Genomic DNA, 22651 nt, shown 5'->3' with positions numbered 1-22651 from the left:
AACCACATGAAGTAAAATGTTTACATTCAATTTGTGATGGTAAAATTTGCATACATGTTTATGTTTTATCATTCTAATAACTTGTCATATTTTGAATATGAAGCTAATTGATACCTTTGATGACAATGCTTTTGTCAAATTCTGTTCCAGATTCATAAATAGTTTGAGTTACATTTGAATTCCTGTTTTGTAACATTCGTTTTGTACTCACATTCTTTCCTTTATCTCTATACTCAGATGCTGCACTACTCTGTCTTTTGCTACAAAAATTAATTTGTGATTTTAGTCTCTGCATGACTGTAGAGTTAGTCAATTAATAAAATAAACAATCATGAGGCATCAAAGCAAATAACAACCTGATGACTGTGACTGTTATGTTGATGTTGTCAAAGATGAATACTGACGATACTGCTGGTAGCAAGACAATGTTCGAGTAAAGCTTTGTGTTGTGTTTTATGGAGAATAAAATCAACAAAAGAAAACCAATAAAAACAAATCAGTCTCATTCCCTCACACATACACACATTGCCTCACATTTACATGCACTAATATGAAAGCAGCAATCACTATGAAGTTTAAAGGGGATGGCTAGTAACTGATCAGTGGGAATCAGTGGGAATGCTGGGGGGATTATTGTTCCAATCCTTGTGGGATTCATTTAAGGGTACATTATACATCTATTGTGTGAAAATTATTTGCTTCAGAATGGTCTCATATTCAAGTAATGTGCAGTTCAATGTTTCCAGGTGAGCATGCCTGTACAGTGTCGGGGCGATCGTTAACGGCCCATTAACAGGGTTAAATGCATGATTTATTGCCCCGTCACTGTACAGGCATGCTAACCTGGAAACATTAAACTGCACATTACTTGAATATGAGACCATTCTGAATCAAATAATTTTCACACAACAATAGACATATAATGTACTCTTAAATGAATCCCACAAGAATTGGAACAATCATCCCCAAGCATTCCCACTGATTAGTTACCAGCCATCCCCTTTAAGGATTTTTCTTTAATATTAACATGTAGAAATGAATGAATTAGAAAGTGAAGGAAGAGAGTTTGCATAATGAGGGTTTCAATCAAACTTTAACATACTGTGATGATGAAAGTCTAGTGAGAGAACATGATACATGTACCACAATTTATTCTGTAGTGTCATGCACCTCAGACACTAAGGGAGTTAATTGAATAAACAGTATTTTTGCATGATTTTTCATTCAAAATAATGCTGTTATCAGGGCAATGCATTGTTCAACAAGGACAAAAGATTAAATTAGCACAAACGTAGCATAGCGGTCACATGTGCCAAATTTCAAGCCAAATGCTTGAAGACTGAGGGGATAAGCTGAATCCACAATATTTTTGTATGCTTTTTAGTGAAAAAAAATACTGTTACCATGACAACGCATCAATCAACAAAGAGAAAAGTTTAAGTTTGCACTTCTTTCATACTAGAGTGGTCACATGTGAAAACTTTCAAGCCAAGTGCTCAAAGACAGAGGGAGTTAGCTGAATCCACCTAGATCACACAGCATGGCAAAACCATCTCACCCTCTAAACTTTTGCAATTCATAACTTTTGAAGTGTCCAATTTTTATGCCTCGAAGTGGTGCCAGAGGCCTTTTTTGGGTTGTCCTTCCTTCCATCCGTTCATCCTTCCATCCTCCTGTCCATCCATCCTTCTTTCCATCCGTCCGTAATCAATTTTGTGGACAGCGTAACTAAAAAACTGTTTCAGGTATCCTAATAAAACTTGGCATGTGACGGGGTAAAGTTGTGCCTATCAATTTTAAGGTGCAGATGCTCAAGGTCAAAGGTCAAGGGCAAATACTCAAAATTTCACTATTACCCCCATATCTACATGTATGCAATGACTGCAAAGGTATTTTCTTAAAACTTCATGTATACATGTACTACCCAAGAAAGATTCTCTGATAAGTTTTGGGTCATGAGGTCAAAGGTCAAAGGGTAAAAGGTCAAGGGGTCAAAGGTCAAGTGAACATGTTAAGATTTCAATTTTTTTCCATATCTCAGAAATCGTTCAAGGTATACTCATGGAACATACTACATATGCATGTCATAACTGGCAGTGTATTGTACTGTCATTATCCTAATAAAACTTGGCATGTGACGGGGCAAAGTTGTGCCTATCAATTTTAAGGTGCAGATGCTCAAGGTCAAAGGTCAAGGGCAAATACTCAAAATTTCACTATTACCCCCATATCTATGTTTGTATGCAATGACTGCAAAGGTATTTTCTTGAAACTTCATGTATACATGTACTACCCAATGAAGATTCTCTGATTAGAGTTTTGGGTCATGAGGTCAAAGGTCAAAGGGTAAAGGTCAAGGGGTCAAAGGTCAAGTGAACAGGTTAAGATTTCACTTTTTTCCATATCTCAGAAATCATTCAAGGTATCTTCATGATTTTTTTTTTTATCTGCAGGATTTTTTTTTTTTACTTGGTGTATACACAAGTGTTACCCAACAGATTCTCTGGGAAATTTTTTTGCCAAAAAGGTCAAAGGTCAACAGGTCAACAGGTCAAAGATCAGTGAAAGTGCTGCATTTCACATCTTCCTCCATATATCTGAAGTGGCTTAAGGTATCAAGTACATATTTATGCATGTTCTGGCCAATAGTGATTCTTTGGGGAATTTTAGGATCATAGGTCAAAGGTCAAGGGTCAAATGTCAGGTTAATATGCTAACAAACTACTTTTCAATACAGAAATTACACTTTTCTCCATAACTTGACAATTACTCAATGCACAAACTTATAAACAGGCCAAAAGTCAAGTAAAAGTCCTCGAATCCCCAAATACATCCTCTCTTAGACAAGAGACCCGGGGGTCACGCGCTCACCTGAGTATCGCAAGTTCACCTTCCATGCATTCTTGCAGACTCTTACCTGATAACATTGGAAACTTATGGTGGGGGTAGCTTTGAGAGTGGGGGCATGGTGTCCATTTACATATTCACACTGGTAAAAAATACCTACCAAGTACACTGTACTATATAGAATGTTGGATTATGCAGCTTGGGGGAAAAAGACTTAAAGCCCTATCACTTTTGATTAGAACTGGAGAAAAATATTATTGAATATTCATTAATTTAGGAGGTTTGGACCCCCTGGGGCCCCCAGGGAAAGCATGGTGCCCATTCAAACACTTTGAAATCTTATCCCCATGGGAATGCTACTTGCCAAGTTTGGTGAAAATCCATTATGTTGTTTTCAGCAAGATAAAAATTTAGGCCAGCATTTGGACCCCCATCCCATCAAGCTTCACTGGGTCCCAAGGGGGGGGGGGGGGGGGGGTAGGGCACCCCTGATTTTCCCATGAACAAACTTGAAACAACAGTCATCAATATACTGACTCATTGTATCAACTTAGCTCAATCACTTCTGGTTCCAGAGAAAATCTGTAAAGATTCCTTACAGGAGGGGGGGGGGGGTGCCCTGGGGGCCCCAGGTGGGGCATGGTGCCCATTTGATGGAATTGAGATTCTATCCCCCTAGGGATGCTACCTGCCAAATTTGGTGAAAATTTGTGATAGGGTTTTCAAGAAAAAGATGAACATTTACAATTTCGGTCCAAATTTAGGCCCCCTGGGGCCCCCCAGGTGGGGCATGGTGCCCATTTGATAAGAATGAGATTCTTTCCCCCTAGGGATGCTACCTGCCAACTTTGGTGAAAATTCATAATGGCATTTTCAAGAAAAAGATGAAAATGTACAATTTGGGCCCCACTAGGACCCCTCCCCTGGGTCCCAAGGGGGCACCCCTGATTCCACCATGAACAAACTTGAAACTACAGTCATCAATGTACTAATTCATAGTATTAACTTAGCTCTATCACTTCTGGTTCTAGAGAAGAAGATTTTTTAAGATTTCTTAAATTTCGGGGGTTTGGGCCCCTCTGGGGGCCCCCCAGGTGGGTTATGGAGCCCACTTGATCAAATTGAGATCCTATCCCCCTAGGGATGCTACCTGCCAAGTGTGGTGAGAATTGGTCAAGGGGTTCTCAAGAAGAAGATGAAAATGTAAAAGGTTTACGCACGACGGACGACGCACGACACACGATGCACGATGCACGACGGACGACGGACGAAGAGCGATCGCAATAGCTCACTTGAGCTTTTGGCTCAGGTGAGCTAAAAATACAGCCATTCATCCAATTAAACCTAGTTCAAGGAAAGTGAACATTCAATACATTTGTGACAAACATGTCAAATTTAATATTTTGTCAATTATGTGAAACTGTCATCACACATTGTAAAGATGTACTATAGACCTATAAAGAGAATCATGCTTTATGGCAGAGGCATACCAGTCACCATAGCGGCATTTCTAGTTCTGAATGTTTCACTGGCCTACTTCTCTGGGGTTTTTTTCTTTCTTTTTGGTTTTGATACCCTGAAAAAAAGAATCAAAACTGTGCAAACATGTGCAAAAGCATGCGCACACACACACACAAAGAACTTTTTATCAGCAAAGGATGACTCATTCACCCAGTTCAGTTCTATGTACCATTTCAATAGCACAGCTGGTACTGGGAAGAAAGAGGTGGGCTTGGTGGACCCTGCACCTGCCAACTCCATGCAAAGAAAATGTATGTAGTGCATGGTTTTGCTCATTTGGCACCACATGAAGATATGACTTGCCTTACCTTGGGACATCCAATAAATGTGCTCATAAACTGACCTTGGACTTAACTTGGATATATACCACAAATAGGTATGTAGTCCAGTTTTATGATTTTTTTTTTTTTTTTGCTGGGTCTCTTTTGAAATACAAGTATTGCCCATCACTTGTAAATGAATCGAGAAGTGAACTTGTCTTCTCCGTTTATTTTCAATCCTGACAAAAATACACTGACCAATCTAAAATGGTAAATACTAAGGGAGAACACTGTAAGATATCTACAGTAGAACAAATTTTAATCTTATACATCAGTGTACATAATCAGGTGCATTTGAAGGAGTGTTAAAGGTAGGGAGTCCCATTTGCATGCCTTAAATGAAGAGATGTATAAATACAGTGGTATGTTGAAGAGAGTATCATTTTAGAAACTCCCATAAAGTATTGAAAGTGGAAGGTAACATTTAGTACATTTTTTTTGACCGTTAGATTTTGAATTGAATTGTTTTCGGGGCTCACCGTAAATTCCAGTACATTACTAGGCTACCTTTGCAGACCCATGTACTGCATGTGTGTCCATCATGTATATTTTGTGAAGAAAGTTCATCAACACTTACAAACATTTCTATATACATTCTTGCCAGACACTCTATATGTTATTACATCAGCTCTTGTACTTTTAGATTAGTGTTTATTATTAGATCACAAATACAGAAGAATGCAACAAAAAGGCTTAAGTGTGGCTGACACACAGAACTACTGAGTAGTTGAGTTTTGTGCATTATTCAAATTGTAGATAACTGTTGACTTCCAAATTTCTAAGCAGTGGCCTAAGCAAGTCCCCTGAGGTTCATATTTAATGTTTTGCTGCATTTTGGGAGGTCTGTAAAAGGTATCCCCTACCTTTAATGCAAGATCTGTACACTAGAAGTGATTTCTAATGATAAATTCTTCATACTGTACAAATTGTGCATCTAAAAGTTTAATTGTTTCTTTGTTAGAATGCAGAGAGAGAGAGTAAAGGGGGAAACCGCGAGTGTACAAAAAGGCATTACTCCTCATGGAGTACATGGAAAAGCAAAGTCTTACTTCCCTGTGCATGTTTTGGACACAATAATTAATACAAAGAGAAAATTCCTTCTAACACTACTATTAAGTATAACTACCTTGTATAAATTCTATCAAACAAAAGCTAGAAAGTCATTAAAAAGAACAATTTTCAACTAATGTTACTACTCAGTCATCACTGTAAACTGACAAAATAGTCACTTTTGTTGATGTACATGTAATTTTAGGATTGCGGAATTACAAGTCTTTTAAATGCAAGAAATTATGCTCAAAATTAGTAATATTTCATGAGATAATAAAACCTATGGAATGTTGGATTAAGACTGCCTTGAAATTTTGTCTTCTGCAGGATAATGTCTGGTTTTACCAAAGATGGATTATGCTTGCAGGCACTTTCTTCTTGCCCTGGTGACAGTACTGATGTTTCTCACTAGCAAACTGGCTTTGGAAGTTTACAAGTTCTATGAAGGGCAAGATGCATCCATAGACTTCACTCAATCCATGTCAAGTGACTCCACCTATGAGTATGAGCTTTACTTGACTGACTCCGGTTGCAACTTCTGTAGGAATGGAACCATAGTTCCTGGCTGCCTTACATCTCAGCAACTTGGACGTTTCTTCGTTCGTAGCAAAAGATCACCAACTCAATTAAAAGTGACTCTCAGCATAAACACAATCACTTCAAAGGACAGTCAAATTTACCTATTTGCTATAAGAATAGACAGAAATGGGGAAAGCTATTTCCACAATCAAGACGCTTACATCGATGTTCAACGTCCACCAAGCCCAGCAGAATGTACTGTAAAACCCTCTGAGTATTCGCCTGCATGGAATGAGGTAAGTTGCACGTCTTCGCTTGCCAGCGACGGAGGAGGTTCTCTCTACTGCTTTCAAGATGGGGAGAAGGCTCCATACAAGGAGTCACTAGTGCGAATAAATGATCAGGTGACACAGATCTTCTGGATGAATGTCCGTCTTCAAATCAACTGCTGTTCCTACGAAGCATCATTTCCAGTAACATCTGCATTTTGTTCTCAGTTTGTGTATCCTATTCCAACACATGCCACTGTGTCAGAAAATTCTGAAAACCCTCCCAACAGCCAAACAGCTCCAATTACTGCTGTGCCACAAACAAATGCACAAATTACTTCATCAGAAAAACCCAGCACAGAAAGTAAAAACACAGAGGTCACAACTCCCAAAAATCCAAGTGCTGTGCATGGTGCAATTGTACTGGTGATATTATTCCCTCTGTTTTTGGCAGCCTTGCTCTTGTGGTGGTATAGAAAGTAGAAATGAAATATTGATTCATGGTTGTAACGGCAGAATCTATCTACCCAACACATGAAAAATATCTAGTGAATACACTGATAATGCCTTCATTGAAGACTATGAATGACAGCTTTTTTATTTAGAATGCCACTGGCCTGTACATTTGCATGACTGACATAGTTGTGATTGAACTGAGCTTTCTGTTTACATTTTTACGCTTAATCTCAGGACCTTGATGAGTTATCATGAATAGATATGTTTCAATAAAATGAAAATAAAATAAAATGAACATTTTGACTATAATACTGTAGGACATCAGTGGCTTCAAATAATTGTGTTTCTGTTTGTTGATTACAGAATGACTCAGTGCTCTATCAAAGTCCAATTCATTTGTTCTACAATCATACTGGAAAACTGCCCTGGTGTTCTAGTTGTGATCACTATGTTTGGATTTAAATAGGCCCTCCATTTTGATATCTTGATGACATTTTTTTAAGTGACCTTTCTTGATCAGAAGAATTTCATTCCAATCCAATACCATCCTTCTTGCCAATTATACACCATTATTTATTCCCACATGAAGTTTTAGATTATGACTATTATACAGTTTATAGTGATATTTGATCATGTCCTTTAATTTTCACACTTTTCTTTCATTTCAGTGTTCTGTCTAGATCTATCTTACAGTGGTCCCTCCTACTTAATCCTATCTAATACTACAGTATATTTAAAGATGTTGCGAAGGCTGTAAAAGGATTAGCCAAGTTTTTGCACACTTTGACATTTGTGCTACACATATATAATTTGCTCCATCATTCCATGTATCTTTTTTATTCAGGGCAGTCTCTTCAGTGTTGCCACTGCTCTACCAGAGAGCCCCGTTCTTATGTACCCTAGCGTTGTCAGATACCCATTTATACACCTGGGTCGAAAGGGACAAGGTGGGTAAAAACATCTTGTCTAAGGACAAAGGCACTGAGTAGGAATAGAACTTGGGTCCTTTGATTATGAGTTGGTAGTCTTACCCACTATGCAACAGCGCCCCCATCTTTTCCTTTTTATAACTTTCTATTACCAATGCAAATTCCTTGTTAAAACTTATTAGAAGAAAATGCCATTCATCATTAAAGTGCCTTGATATCATCACTCTGCTCTAACAGTTGAAATGATATGTATTATTTTTCTACTTTTTAATAATAAAAAAGTAAAAACAAAAAATAAATCTTCACTTTTTGTAAGTTGGACATGTGTAGTAATACAATTAAAGCATAAAAAGTGTGCTACGATCTCATGAATAAGTGACTTTTTTATACTTCTATAACTCCTACCAAAACTATGCAGTGCATCGCCCTTCAAACTCAAACCACAAAAGCCTTGTGTTTTATACTTACTAGAAAATCAATAAAGATGTCTAAATGCATCAGAATAGGTTTGACTTCAATGTCTTCATAAATAGCAATTCAAGTACTGCTGCTCATATTGTTCTGCAGATATCAGAAAATATATTCACTTGAATCATAACAGGGGATCACAAATGGCTGTTTCTATGGGTTTCTGGCCCCTGTGGGTGCTATGATGACTCTGAGGCAATACCCAGGTTTCACTTTCCCTACGCGAGGTGCACCCCTCTCAGAATAGTCTAGGAAGCTGAGAATTAAATTATGAAAGTCTTCCACTGAGGCAGTCATTATGACAGGAGAATGAGAAGATTTCAGAAGAAGGAAAAATGTAATAGTAATATAGCATCTGGAAGTGATCTCTTGTTCCAGTACAATCAAAATTCACTCTGGAAGTAGTAGAAATTTGACATGAACTCCAGAATTTATGTACATATAAGTGACTCAGTGGGAGGAATGACATCAAAGACTTTTTGTATATTAGCCAGTCACAAAACAATAATTATAATAAAGTAAAAACATAGTAACCCAGGGTTGTCTTGCATTTCAATATTTAGGAAAATGTTTTAATAAATTTAATCTCTGATCCTTTCAATTGTATTTACAGTGTAGACATATGTGATCATTTAGCTAGTCTTTCAGCTCAGGTTGGTTCTAAATTTTGCTTCCTGATTAATATTGATGCATTTGCCGTGTTTGTTTTTTGTGTTCTTAGATGTGTACATGTGTACATACTTGCAGCCAGTAGAACCATCATTTCTTTTATGTCTAGACAGTAGCTGCTCAATTTTGATTCTTGATTTTGTTCTAATTGAAAAAAATACAATAAACAAACAAGGATTGACTTGCCATAACCTCATGAGGTAAAATATTTACATTCAATTTATGATGCTAAAATTTACATGTACATATTTTATAATTTCAATAACTTATTTTTCGTATATGGAGCTAATCGATATCTTTCATGATGATGTTTTTGTCAAATCATTTTGCAGATTTAAATGTAGTTTGAGTAACATTTGAATTCCTGTTCTGTAACATTCGTTTAGTATTCGCAGTCTTTCTTCTCTCTATACTCAGATGCTGCACAACTCTGTCTTTTTGCTACAAAAATAAATCGTCGCTGGGGTAATAAGACCTTGTATCTGCAATTTTGGTGAAAATGACTTTTTTGGATTATTGGTCAAATAATGGGTTAAGTGATATCCTGTGCAAATCCCAACTGTCTTACTCCAAAAATGAAGCCACTACGGCATGCCAAAGGAAAGGCTATCCCATTCGCCACAGTGCTTTGGCCGCCATGTTTTTTGGCTCTCCTGAACATTGGACATTTTGTAGATACGAAGTCTTATCGCCCCAGCGACGAAATTTGTGATTGTAGTCCCTGCACGACTGTAGAGTTATGCAATTATTGCAATAAACAATCATGATGCATCAAAGCAGATAACAACATGATGATTGTGATTGTTACATTGATGTTGTCAAAGATGGATAACTACTGATGACACTGCTGGTAGCGAGGCAATGTTCGATGAGAGCTTTGTGTTGTGTTTTGTGGAGAATAAAACAACAAAACAAATCCAATAAAAACAAATTAGTCTCATTCCCTCACACATACACATCTGTATCACAAAGTTTACATACTGTTATCAAAGTAGCAATTACTGTGAAGTTTAATGATTTTTCTTTAATATTTGGTAGAAACGAGTGAATTAGAAAGTGAAGGAAGAGTTTGCATAATGATGGGGGTATTCATCAAACTTTAACATACTGTGATGATGAAAGTCTTGTGAGAGATGACTGACGTAATGGTGATGATAAGGATGATGATGGTGATGATTAATCAAATGGTGATGATGACGATGGTGATGATGATAGTGATGATGATGAAGATAATGATTGATGTGATGGTGGTGATGATTGATGTAATGGTGATGGTGATGATGATGGTGATGATGATGATGATGATGATGATTGATGCAATAGTAATGATGATGATGGGGATGAATTACATATATGTAATGGTAATGGTGATGGTGATGATTGTGATGGTGATGATTGATGCGATGGTCATGAGAACAGCAAGGGGAATGACACGAAATAGTAAAAAGAATGATACAATGAAAACATTTGTCCTCTTTCTCCATCATATCCGATCAAAACCTTGCACAGTCACTGCGGTTCTAACAGATACAAAGAAATGACACCAGTGGTAAAGATGACACTAATTACACTATTCACACTTAAATCAAGATAGCTTCAATTCTTACCTGAACCTCCACAACATGAATAGAATCCCAGCATCCTTTGATCATCCTGGACCCATCTCCAGCCTTCTTGATGAGGATGACACCAGCAAAGCCATGTCCATGTCCAAGGTCCCACAGGTATACAGATGACACACCACCCTCATAGTACCTTGTAAGGTAAGAGAAGTAGAATCCAGGAATGCCGGTTAGAATTATTAAAAGACAAAGGACCTGAAAATCATCTACAAGAAACTGGTTTGTTCAAGAACCAGTCTGAAACCTTGATACCACCAAGGCCTGAATTCTGGCTTTTTCCTGAAAACTGGTATCCCTAGTATACACTTGCAATGAAACAAACTCCACACTACTTTTGAAAAAACAAACAAGAGTTTTCTGGAAATTTTAGAAAGGAATTTTCTGTGATGCTGAATACTGTTTATAGTTTGTCTCTAAGCAATTTAAGTATCCTGCTTATTCCAATCCAGAAGCTTCTAGAGCCTGACCAGACACACATTAAAGTATTGTATTTTTATGGAAAAACATTTTTCCTCTTCATCCTCCTGATTTTCATTCTTACCTTCTTCATCTTCTTCTTTACAATCTCTTTCTTTGTTTGTGATTGTTTTTTTTCTTTACAATCTCTTTCTTTGTTGGTTTGTTGATTTTTTTTTTTGTCTTTTTTTTTTTTTTTTGGGGGGGGGGGGGGGGGGAGGGAGGGAGGTATGTTATCATTCAATGGGACCATGCAATGCAATTATACCATACCATACTTTCTCATAAAACAGACTGTATGAACCACAGCCATGTGTTGTATGCACTGCACATTCATCTGGTCAGTGGAAAAAAAAACAAAACAAAAAGAATACAAACCCCAGCACCAACAACTCTATAGGGCTCACACCTATAAATAGAATGGAATGTTCCAGACCCCTTCACAAATTCGTACCAAAGATACCAAAATAAATGAAGAACAGAATTAATCAAAAATCAGAGAAAGCAGTGTGGTGAAAACTGAATAGCTGCAGATATTGAGTATGAATTCCTCTACAAACTGCATTTTGGTTAGAAGATGAAAGCTTTTCTCATGGGATTTGAAGGGACTATATTTCATTGGGTGTATGTACGGGAAAAATGTGATTTTTTGAGTAAACAGAACTCGTAGTCTGGCTTTGCGGACTCTTGGACAGAGTTTGAGCTGAAGAACCCCACTTGAAAATTTGATGGATGAAAGGGTATACCTCACTTTTTCAGGTTACTGAAGATGAAACACCTCATTTCTCCCAGCTATTTTACAGAATTTTTTGAATTTCGAATTTTAACACACGTCGCTATGGAGAATTACTTACCCATGTGAGCCCTATAACTCTATAATTGTACGACCACAGCCTAAAGAGGGCAGCATACTCTGTACCATTACTGAGCTCATCATAACACGAGTGGTCCATCAAATGCACTTTGTTCACCAACAACTCTATCCAAAGGTCTCATTTTACCATGTTGAGAAGGAAAGATTTAGAACCAAGGCATGCTGGAGCAAGAAAAAGGTAGTGTACATAATCTTTACATATATCCTACACTTCGATTTAGATTTTGGCACACACACAAACCCAAGCCAAACTTTCCCATCACAAATAATCCTGTTCACAAATACCAGTGGTAACCCTGTTGATAACTGTATGACCACAGCCTGCAGAGGGCAGCATACCCTGTACCATTACTGAGCTCATCAAAGTATGAGCTTGGTCCATTGAATGCACTTTGTTTACCTGCAGGTAAGTAGTGTGTTCTCTAGAGTATTGCTTGTGCCATGAGGCAGTGTAATGTACAATCATTGTGTGATCACAATCCTGCTAGTACAGATATAATGGTACATTTGTATAATTGCACTTGCTTCTTCCTGATCTACATTGGACTTACCCAAACACAGATGACCTACACATGAACACAACAACCTGAGCAAAATTTAACTCTCCTCTGATACATGTAGGCTGACTACAGTATAATGGCCTACTTCAGGTTCATTTAAGATGAACACTACTCTTTCTCTATCCTTAAAATCTTAACCCATCTTTATAATGATATGGCAACAAAACAGAGGAACATCCTGCAAATTTATGCATTTATACAAATGATCACAGTCATGATAAAATTTGTTGGAGTGAGAATTAACAACTTTGAGAGATGCTTACGGCACATCAAGGATTTATTAGCCAGGAAAGAATGTTAAAAATGTATGAAACTGACAGAAAAAGAAGGAATAAAATGCATGTATACATTTAGGTAGATCTTGACAGATAAGGCCTACTACAGATGAAATAACTCACATTTGGAGGGATCTTCATTGCATGTTCATTATATCAGTAATGCATATATACAATTGCAAAGTGGAAAAAGCCCTGAGAGCTGTCATCCAAGAGCCATCAATCAGACTTGCACCTGAGGGTAACTTTAATTGAACTACCAGTTTGTCTCTTCTCTACAGTGCCTGGCACACTTTCAGGTGAAAGCACAATCCATGCTGTTTGTTCCTATCTTTGTTTTGCTTTGTTATGTTTTGTTTGGTATAGTACCTCCGCCAAGGAAGGAAGTTATGTTTTCATCAGTGGTGGTTTATTTGTTTGTTTGTCTGTTTGCAAAATAACTGGAAAAAAAAAATTGCGAATGGATTTGAATAAAACTGCAGGAATAGTTGATAATGACACAAGGAACAGCTGATTAAATTTTGGTACTGATCCAGGAATTTTTATGAATTTTTGAGGATTTTTCTTTCTATCTTTTTGCAGATAGGGTCAATGAATTTGAGAGTTCAATCTGCACATATTTGAGGATTGCATGTAATACGTGCTCTATAGGGTGTGCTCTGCTTGGGCAAGGCACCGCACAGTTGGAAGCCAATGACATAAACAAAAGTCTTCTACTGTATACGCCGAATATTTCACGAGGTTTTTATTTTCGCGAATTTCGCGACTCAAGTGCTATTCGCGAAATTAAAGACACGCAAAAATATTGACTCTGATCCCGATGTGAATGTGACATACGCGTGTACACTTCTCCGTTCAATACAGGCCTCCACGATCACAAATTTAGACACTCATGAAATTGTTGGGAAGTCCCGATTCGCGAATATTTAGACTCACGAAATATATGGCGTATACAGTATGTTGGAAAATTGGGCAACTTTCACCATGCATGAATGGGTGGAAATGAGCTGCTTGGCAGAGGTCTGTGCTCTCCGAGTGTTCTTCTATTTTTATTTTGTTTTGTTTTGTTTTGTTTTTCCTCCTTGGCAAGTTGCCAAAGGAACCAGCCTTCAGGGATGCGATAGCTATATTCAACTTATTTCCTTCTCAGGCGATGAACCGAAACATTCATGTGTCAGTGATGAATAGAAGGCATCTTGACTTTCAAGCTTTGATTACACATAAGCAATCATGAGATGTAGCCCTTCAGCATATGGTTCGGACACCTAATCCTTGCTGTATGTAGCATGTCGTATGATGACATGTATAGTTACATCAGATTGACATAAGGATATCTGGGTACTGTAAAAAGCTGTTATTTTTGCGAGGGTTTAATTTTTGTGAATTTCGTGGATCACAGTTGGATTGCAAATTTAACAACACACAAAATGTTGCCATGCACTAGGAAAACAATGCATTCATGATAGCATCGCTTCGCGAGAACAACATCTCGCGAAAATGTCTATTACCTCCTAATTCGCAAAAAATATCTGTACCCGAAAATAACGGCTTATATAGTATCAAAAGTGACCCGGCTTGTCGAATCTCTGCAAAAGAATATGAAGTGTACCCTGCCACAGCTCTTTTGGCAGAAGTTCATAATATCTAATATAGGTGAAAGAACCACATCTGATGTTAAAAACTAAAGGGACATGTGTACATTTAATCTCTTTCATTCTCACTCCAACGAACATTTCAATATCCATGTAAAACTTTCAAGCACATAGGCCTAATCTCACAATTACTAGCTATAAAGTCCACAATCATGTAAAATGTGTATGTGATATGTTCCCAATAAAATTCACGAGATTATAATTTATCTCATTCAGTGTTTCTTTCGGGGGAAACATGATTTTTTTTTTTAATGTTCATTTTTCAACAATTTAGCCTTTTCAAAGTAACCTGCATCAACTAAAGTGTACATACAGAAAATCTGCAGTCATTACTGACAGTTATGGTCTTTTAGCTTTACATATTTGAGTCTAGTCCAGGACATGCTAGAATTTAGGGATTATTAAACAATGCAGCATTTTTTCCTTGCAGAAACACTCACATTGCTAAACACAGAGAAAAAACTTCATGGCAGAATAATGACAGAAGCACTTCCTCCTCAGCCTGTCACAAAATCCACATTCCCCCAGAATCCACAGTTCCTCAGTTTTCCTCCTAGCGATAAATCTCATAAGCACAGCACGAACAAGTAATCGACCCTGTAATGGCTATGGGCCAGTGCTCTCAATCTTCTCCAGTATCAAATCTCCTGCAATCCAGATCAGAATGACATTAGTACTTCTCTGCCGCAACAACCAAAACTACACTGCCTCTAAAAAGTAAAGTGTACACACACTTCCCCCTTTGATATCTCAACTGTACAAGTCCTTTGGGTACGCTGCATTCAACAATGGGCAAAGACAGAGAAGGGAGAGGGTGAGAGCTCAGGTCATTCTAAATTATACAATAATTACATCCGTATAAAATGTCAAGTACATCAAATACAATTGTGTCTGGAGATACTGTACATACTGTAATATCAACATTACCCAGGTCTGTCTTTAACCCATTGAGGAAGGGCTAATTTTGCTACAATTGTACAACACACATTTCCCATCTAGAAACCTGCCCGAGTATACAAGGGACTCGTCTTCAACAGGTTTGAGAATCTTCATTTGTTCCCCTGTATAAAAGGGAATGCATAATCTTTAAAATGCTTTGGTTTATCACATCACTGAGGGAACAGCTCCTGATTGCAATATATGTTTGTTTTGTCAATACCGACCCATACAAACTTACCGACCCACACAAACTCCTCAATCCTTAAATTCCGGTTTCTTTTATATTCTGCTTTCTAGGAAATCTTTGGGTGGAGATGCTTTCACTCAATCTTGACTAACACTACTATGGAATTTACTTCCATGTGAGCTGAAAGACTCAAAACTCCTCAACATTCTTGAGCTAAAATCCTACTTGTTTTAGTGGGTGCATTCTGAAAATGGACATTCTTTATTTCTTTATAAATGGCACTTTCAGTCACCATGTTTTGGCGTAAGTCAGCTTGAACATTTAATCAAAATGGAAAATGTAACTACAGAAAATATTGCATAACGAATATCATAATAATAATGATAATAATAATAATAATAATTATTATTATTATTAGTAGTAGTAGTAGTAGTAGTACAATGTAGTAGTAGTAGTAGTAGTAGTATCATTATTATTACTAGTATTATCATTATAGTTATTATTATTATTATTATTATTATTATTATTATTATTATTATTACTATTACTATTACTATTACTATCATTATTTCTATTATCATTATTATCATCATCATTATCATTATCAGCAGCAGCAGCAGCAGCAGCATTATTAACTGTTCCTCATAACTGAATTTGAATCTATGATGTCAGAGTGGAGGTTGACTTTTACATGATAAATGCAGTCAAAAAAAAGAAGAACAGCTTGCTCCTTCATCCTGGCGTCCAGCTTGAATTTAGCACATTCGCTTTACCCATTTCTTTGCTGAACTGTATGTTATACAAATTGTATGTCCTAATGCCACAATCCCAGCTTTAAATCAAACGTTTTGTTGTTGTTGTTGTTTTTTCATAGCGTAGCACACTCATTTGAACATCTCTTTGCAGTTGCTGCAACGTGTACACGAGATGTTAGCAGTTTTCCTATATACAGCCGTTGCTTTCACTGGGAAAAACATGCTTCCGTTGATACTTCTGCATAGCATGCCTGAGTAACCCATATTTTTGCTCTTTTTGCTTTTCTCCCTTTTCTATGAAACTTGCATCACGTATCAACTTTTTCTTATTTCAATCACTTTTTGAATGGGTTGTGGAACTAATTTTTCACAAATTATATCTCATTCTAAAGGTTAGGGCATACTTTTTCAAACTACAATTGTCGGTAGAAAAATGGAAATTAATCTTTGCCTACCTTTTGCGTGTTTTGAGGTGAGCGGTCATAATGTCCCCTTCAATCTCTTACTAATTCTAATATTCTACTATGGCACGAAGTGTCTATCGGAAAGGATAGAGAAACCAAAATAATGTTCACATACATTATATGTGTACCCTGCTCTCTGAACACATTGTCGAACCTTGGACTTTCTGTTTACACTGTGTTCACATACGTGTGGTCAACTCTGAGAATAAACTGTGTATGCAGACACTCCAGGATTAAACATACATTAAAACAGTGTATTCACAGAGTCAACTACTCTATGAAAACACAGTGGCATTCTATGGCCCGAATTAACAAAGGTGGTACAATCTCTGTCCATGGTTTAAACCATAGACAAAGACTGTAGTTTTATATGGAGCGCCAAGTGTCGTATGGCCTATTTCGTTACAAAATCAGTCATTTCGTTGACGAAATGTTAACATTTGGTAACAAAATTAACATTTTTCAATGACTGATTTCATAACAAAATAGGCCATTCGACACTTGGCGCTCCATACAAAATTACGGTCTTTGTCCATACATGTAGTTTAAACTATGGACAAAGATTTTACCACCTTCATGAATTCGGGCCCATGGGACAATGTGTTCACACTGATTCTGATTTAATACTATTTCACGCTGTATTTTTTTCAGTAGGTGTAGTTTGGGATGGGAGCAGTGGGTGGTGAATACCTATTAATACACACAGCCACATGATTAGTCAAAGGCCCTGGAAGACAAAAAAAAACACCAAATGTTTGCTTTAACATTCAAGGGCAGTAAAAAAATATGTTCCTCTAGTCAGCTCAGATGGAAATTTCAGCAAAGGGGCCTAGTGTGAGAGGACCACAACCTATCATGTACACACATAAAAATCCTGCTTCATTCATTCATTCATCGCAGAGTACTGTGCATGGCCCAGTGAAGTGAAGACATGGCGTACACCAGTATATACGATTGGACCCCACGGAAGACCAGCTAGTGCAGCTGAATATGGGCCATCCCACCATCTTGTACAGATGGAAAATGAAAACAAACAAACAAACAAACATACTAAATATTTTAAAGTAAGTGCCTAATTCTTGCACTTGTCCAACAGTGGGTATTACTTGCCCTATGCAAAAAGACAAGTGAGTTTGTATAAAATATATCACCCTCCATCCCCTTTAACCCGTTGAGAAAGAACTGATTTTGCTATAATGCATGTTTACTCAGGACTAGTCTTTAAAGGGTTAATTCAACTGAATGCCTGAGGTAACTTCAAACTCTCTGGAATGTGTTTCATCCTGCTACTTTTAATTGCTTATTGTAGCGTGTAATTAGGATTTCCTCATTTTTGTTTTTTCAGTGTCTGCATTTGTTTTGCAGACATTCTCATATGTCATTTAAACAGATAAGAGTATGACTTGTCATACCAAGGAATGAATTGACGGGCAGGATATTGACTTGTGCAATTCTACACTCTACACTGTATCATGACACCAGGTATCATATTTGGAAACTTTATCATCTGACTAATGTCAGGGCGCACAATCATAATCTTATTAAGAATACAAGCAGCGGCACACAGGCAAATAAACACACAAAAAAAGAGAAAAGAACACAGAAATATCCTTGGTGAGAGTTGATACATTGGAAGTTAAAGGTATTGTTTACCATTGGGTGCAGGGACTTAAAACATGTTTGAGTTATCACATTTGATGAATATATGTGTAGGTCCACTGTATCAAAAAGACATCCACCAATATAAAAAATTTGTAATAAAGCCTAAAATATAAGGAGATACAGTGTATGACAATTTTTCTCAATAAACCATACCTGTAGAAGGTTAAGTCTAGAAACAATTTTATTATAAAACTATTGTTCATATTTTGTATATTTAACAATACATAACCATTATCATACTGATTAAAATTTTTAAATTGGTTGTCTCTATCCCTAACTCACATTTTATGACTATTTTGAAGCACTAAAGCTGGGCTTTTGTTTCATCTGCAAATGGTCTTAAATGCCTTTAAAGCCTGGGGAAAACTCTGACTTACACGTCCCGGTACAGGTCAAATATTTTGTTCGCTTCCTCTTCAAGTTTCTTGAGTTTTCCCTCTGGTACTGCTCCTTGTTCAAGAGGCGGGTCATACTTATTGCTCCACGGCGACCTGAATGTGACGAAGACAAAACACATCAAAGAATGACACAACATTAATATACAAGGCCCTACATGTGACTGTGACAGCAGCAATAGGGGACACAAGTTTAAGAAGAGCACAAAACAGAGTGGTTTCCAACTTGACAATTATTTCCTTCTGCAGGGAACAATCCAAGTACAAAATTGTACATCTATAATACTAGCTCTAGGTGAATTAGCAAAGGCCACATCTGCACTATCTGCATCTGCACATTCCACCTGCACACTACTGGAAATTATTACTATCATTAAATTTTGTTTATTGCTATTAATGGGAGAGGATGTAACCTTCAAAAATAATGCAGTGGCTCTCAGTGTAGCACTGGCACTAATGCCACTGCAAAAACAACAACAACAAAAACAAAACAAAATAAACATTTCACATCACACACTATTAGTTAAGTTCACACGCTGTTCCCTAAACCTTAAGTTTAGGTCGAAAACTTGACTCTCAATGATTAGCTTGTAGTTTAGCACCATGTGGACACAACTGAAAGTTAGCAATTGATCTTAAAGTTTAATCGATGATTAGAACCATGAGACATCTTAGGGTTTGTGCTCTCTCCACGAGCCACAGGGGGTCTCCACGAGCCACAGGGGGTCCCCACTCGTAGTTTCGGTCCGTGTGGACACAATAATCAATGAGCTTGTGAGTTAGCGTGAACCTCGTGTCTTGTTCGCTGCACTATTTTGTATGGGCATACGGTCATCTAGCAAAGCCTCTGCACTTCCGGTGTAATCATCGAGTGGAATTCACTCGTAAGTTGTATCTTAAAGTTTACATGTAGGTGCACATGTGAACTCGCATCATGAATTCGAGAGTGGAGCTAATCATTGACAGTTAAGTTTTCCACCTAGACTTCAAGTTTGGCAACTGCGTGTGAACGTAACTATTATCCTATTTTAACAGACCTTAATACCCCGATGACAACATGCACAGAATGAAATTTACCGCCTCTGGCAATAAAACCGCATGAGAGAGTGAAGGGTACCATTTTCTAAACAGATAAATGCCAATAACCTTCTCCGGGTATGTTTCCATAACAACCTACCCATTCATGCATGGAAAGGGTGTACGTACATGTAGAATCCATACACCTACAAACTGGGAAGCAGTGTGCATTGTACATGTATTTGGACTGCTGCACATGCTTATATACAAGGAGTGTTACTGCGAGAGCATTTTAACAGAAGGGTTGCCTGGGTAATGTTGGGGTAATGTTGATGTAATTAACCTAGCTGGCTAGGGTAAAATTTGGCAAAAGTTACTGTGACAACATCCGAGCAACATTTTGAGGGGACCATTTTAACAGGGAGGGTGGAAAAAAAAAAAGATTGCCCGACGATGTCCCAGTAACTCTGGTTTAAAAGGCTCTGTTAAAATGGGGCTTAAATGACTTGATTAGTAGACTGACATGTAAACATACTTCCTGAAGTACATTTTGTACCTCGGTAAATGTCGCTTTTAGTCTCCTGTGTACCTTTGTTTGCTTGTTTTTATTGGCGGGGTTGTTTCTTTTCTTGCTATTACACAAAAAAGAAACAAAATTTTTATCATAAAGAAAATGGAGGCGAGCACCATTTCTATGTTCCCATTCTCTATCATTGGACATGTATTCTAGAGCCCTGCTAATAAATTGTCAGTTTTGGTTTCGACAGGGCTAACACTAATTCTTGGTGATTTGCCATGAGAAATAAAGCACATGTAAAGCCTGGTTCCTCTCCTCTATTAAAATGTTGCAGAGAGTGTTTCATGACTACTCCATGTGGACATAAAAAAGGGTGTCTTCCAATGACAGGCTAATTACAAGACGTGAACTTCCTCCTTTAATAGCAACCTGTATTCCCATGCATTAGTAAACACTATAGCTGTCTTGGCTGCACTAGGGAATTCCCCAGTACATTAATGAACACTTCAAAGCTTCCTACATGTCCCCATCCCTCTCCCATAAAAAAAAAAAATCAATGAATGAAATGTGTTCTTACAGTGGACTATGTATGTACACGTAGGCCCTAAAAATGTACCATTCTACCATTCTAAATATATAACAAGGTATCAGAAAGTGTGCACAATTAAGAAAAAAATACTCAGATTTATCTGCAAAAAAAGGGGGCACCACAAAACAAAACAAAACGACATAAAGAAAACATAAAGAAAATTCAATGTATTTTCATTTTTCTCGCATAATGAAAGAATACTTGACTTGCCTCTTTCAGAAGGCAGGTGGAATAATATTACCCTTGACATACTGTTGTACGTCAGTGACAAGTCGAAGAAATATGCACACTTTTTACAAAAAATAAAATTTGGTGAAATTCTCTTTATATTTTCCTTTTTAGGAACCTATATCGTTCTACGCATGTGACATCATACACTGTAGTAGTCTTCTCATCCAGCAGTGACTGCAGAGATACTTTATAAATTCATAACTTTTGGACGGATTGTCCAATTTTCCCCTGCCTTTCCCTGATGTGTTCTACTAATATTGCTGCTTGGTGGACTTGTCCTTTACAAATCACATTTTGGCCTGAATTCACGAAGGTGGTACAAATGAAACCATGGTTTAAACCATGGACAAAAACCATGGAGCGCCAAGTGTCGCACGGAATATTTGGTTACGAAATTGGTCATTTCGTCGACAAAATGACCATTTCATTAACGAAATTATCATTTTGAGGACGAAACGTTCATTTGCAGTTAGTTACAAAATGTTGCCATTTCGTTACAAAATAATATTTTCATCAACGAAATGACTGAATTTGTAACAAAATATTCCATGCGACACTTTGCACTCCATGGTTTTAGTCCATGGTTTAGACCATGGTTTCAATTGTACCACCTTCATGAATTCGGGCCATTATGTCTAGAATTCATAACCTTTTACGCACCTATAAGAGTCGGCATCTCTGTTGTATTCACAAAGTAGGTAGTCCTTTCCACATTCCCGGTCCCTGGCTATCTTTAGAGGCTGGTCGATGGATGACAGCAGTTCTTCGCACAGGTCTGGTACCTGAGGGAAGAGGGGGTGAGGAGTCAAAGGTCAGAACAAGCACGGTACAGATAGTGAGTTTATGAAAAGTTTTAAGTCGCATACAAGTGTTGTGAAGTCTCTCAGGAGAGGGAAAAAATGTGTGTAGCATTACACATCTTTACTTGAAACTACATTGTATGACATTCATTTCAAACTTACTCCTCCTTTACAGTGCAAACCTACATGTACCAAGATGTACTGTACATGATCTATTGTCACACCACATACTGTACATACACAGGGTCTTCATACTGAGGTTTGCGCAATACAGTAAAGAAGACTTCTAGATACATGTAATTCTCAGACTGTGGCATTTGAACAACTATAAATTGAATATACTGGGTACAGAGTTTCAGAATTTACAAACCATTGAATATCACAGTGAACATGGATGACATACAATTGTGGCAGCTCTACACAACAATGCATGATTGGTAGTTCTACTCCTGTAGCAGAACAAAAGAACAAACATGCTTAAATTCTACACAGGTGAACTTGCACATTAACCCATCGAGGACGGTTTGATTTTACTACAACACGCAATTTCCCATAGACGCCTGGCCGAGTATACTGTAAAAGTGGTTTCTTTCGCGGTGGTTTTATTT

The 22651-nt window shown here is 37.5% G+C and overlaps 1 protein-coding gene across 1 annotated transcript in view; it reads right to left on the bottom strand.

Moving 5' to 3' along the window:
• Nucleotides 1-10655: 10655 nt before the first annotated feature.
• The window catches only part of LOC139710371 (F-actin-capping protein subunit beta-like), a gene marked incomplete at its 3' end in the record, with an annotated part of 46443 nt that continues 34447 nt past the window's right edge, over nucleotides 10656-22651 (bottom strand). Inside the window, exons 3-5 of the mRNA XM_071622286.1 lie at nucleotides 21904-22025; nucleotides 18872-18985; nucleotides 10656-10803 (exon numbers count right to left, since the gene is read on the bottom strand). Of these exons, the coding sequence (XP_071478387.1) occupies nucleotides 10656-10803; nucleotides 18872-18985; nucleotides 21904-22025 (384 nt within the window). The remainder of the gene's footprint in view (nucleotides 10804-18871; nucleotides 18986-21903; nucleotides 22026-22651) is intronic.

The sequence above is a fragment of the Diadema antillarum genome, unplaced genomic scaffold (genome assembly GCF_040938485.1).
Source record: "Diadema antillarum isolate AM-2024a unplaced genomic scaffold, OU_Dant_1.0 seq00001524_RagTag, whole genome shotgun sequence".
Classification (NCBI taxonomy): Eukaryota; Metazoa; Echinodermata; class Echinoidea; order Diadematoida; family Diadematidae; genus Diadema; species Diadema antillarum.
This window is presented reverse-complemented; position numbering and strand designations above follow the sequence as displayed.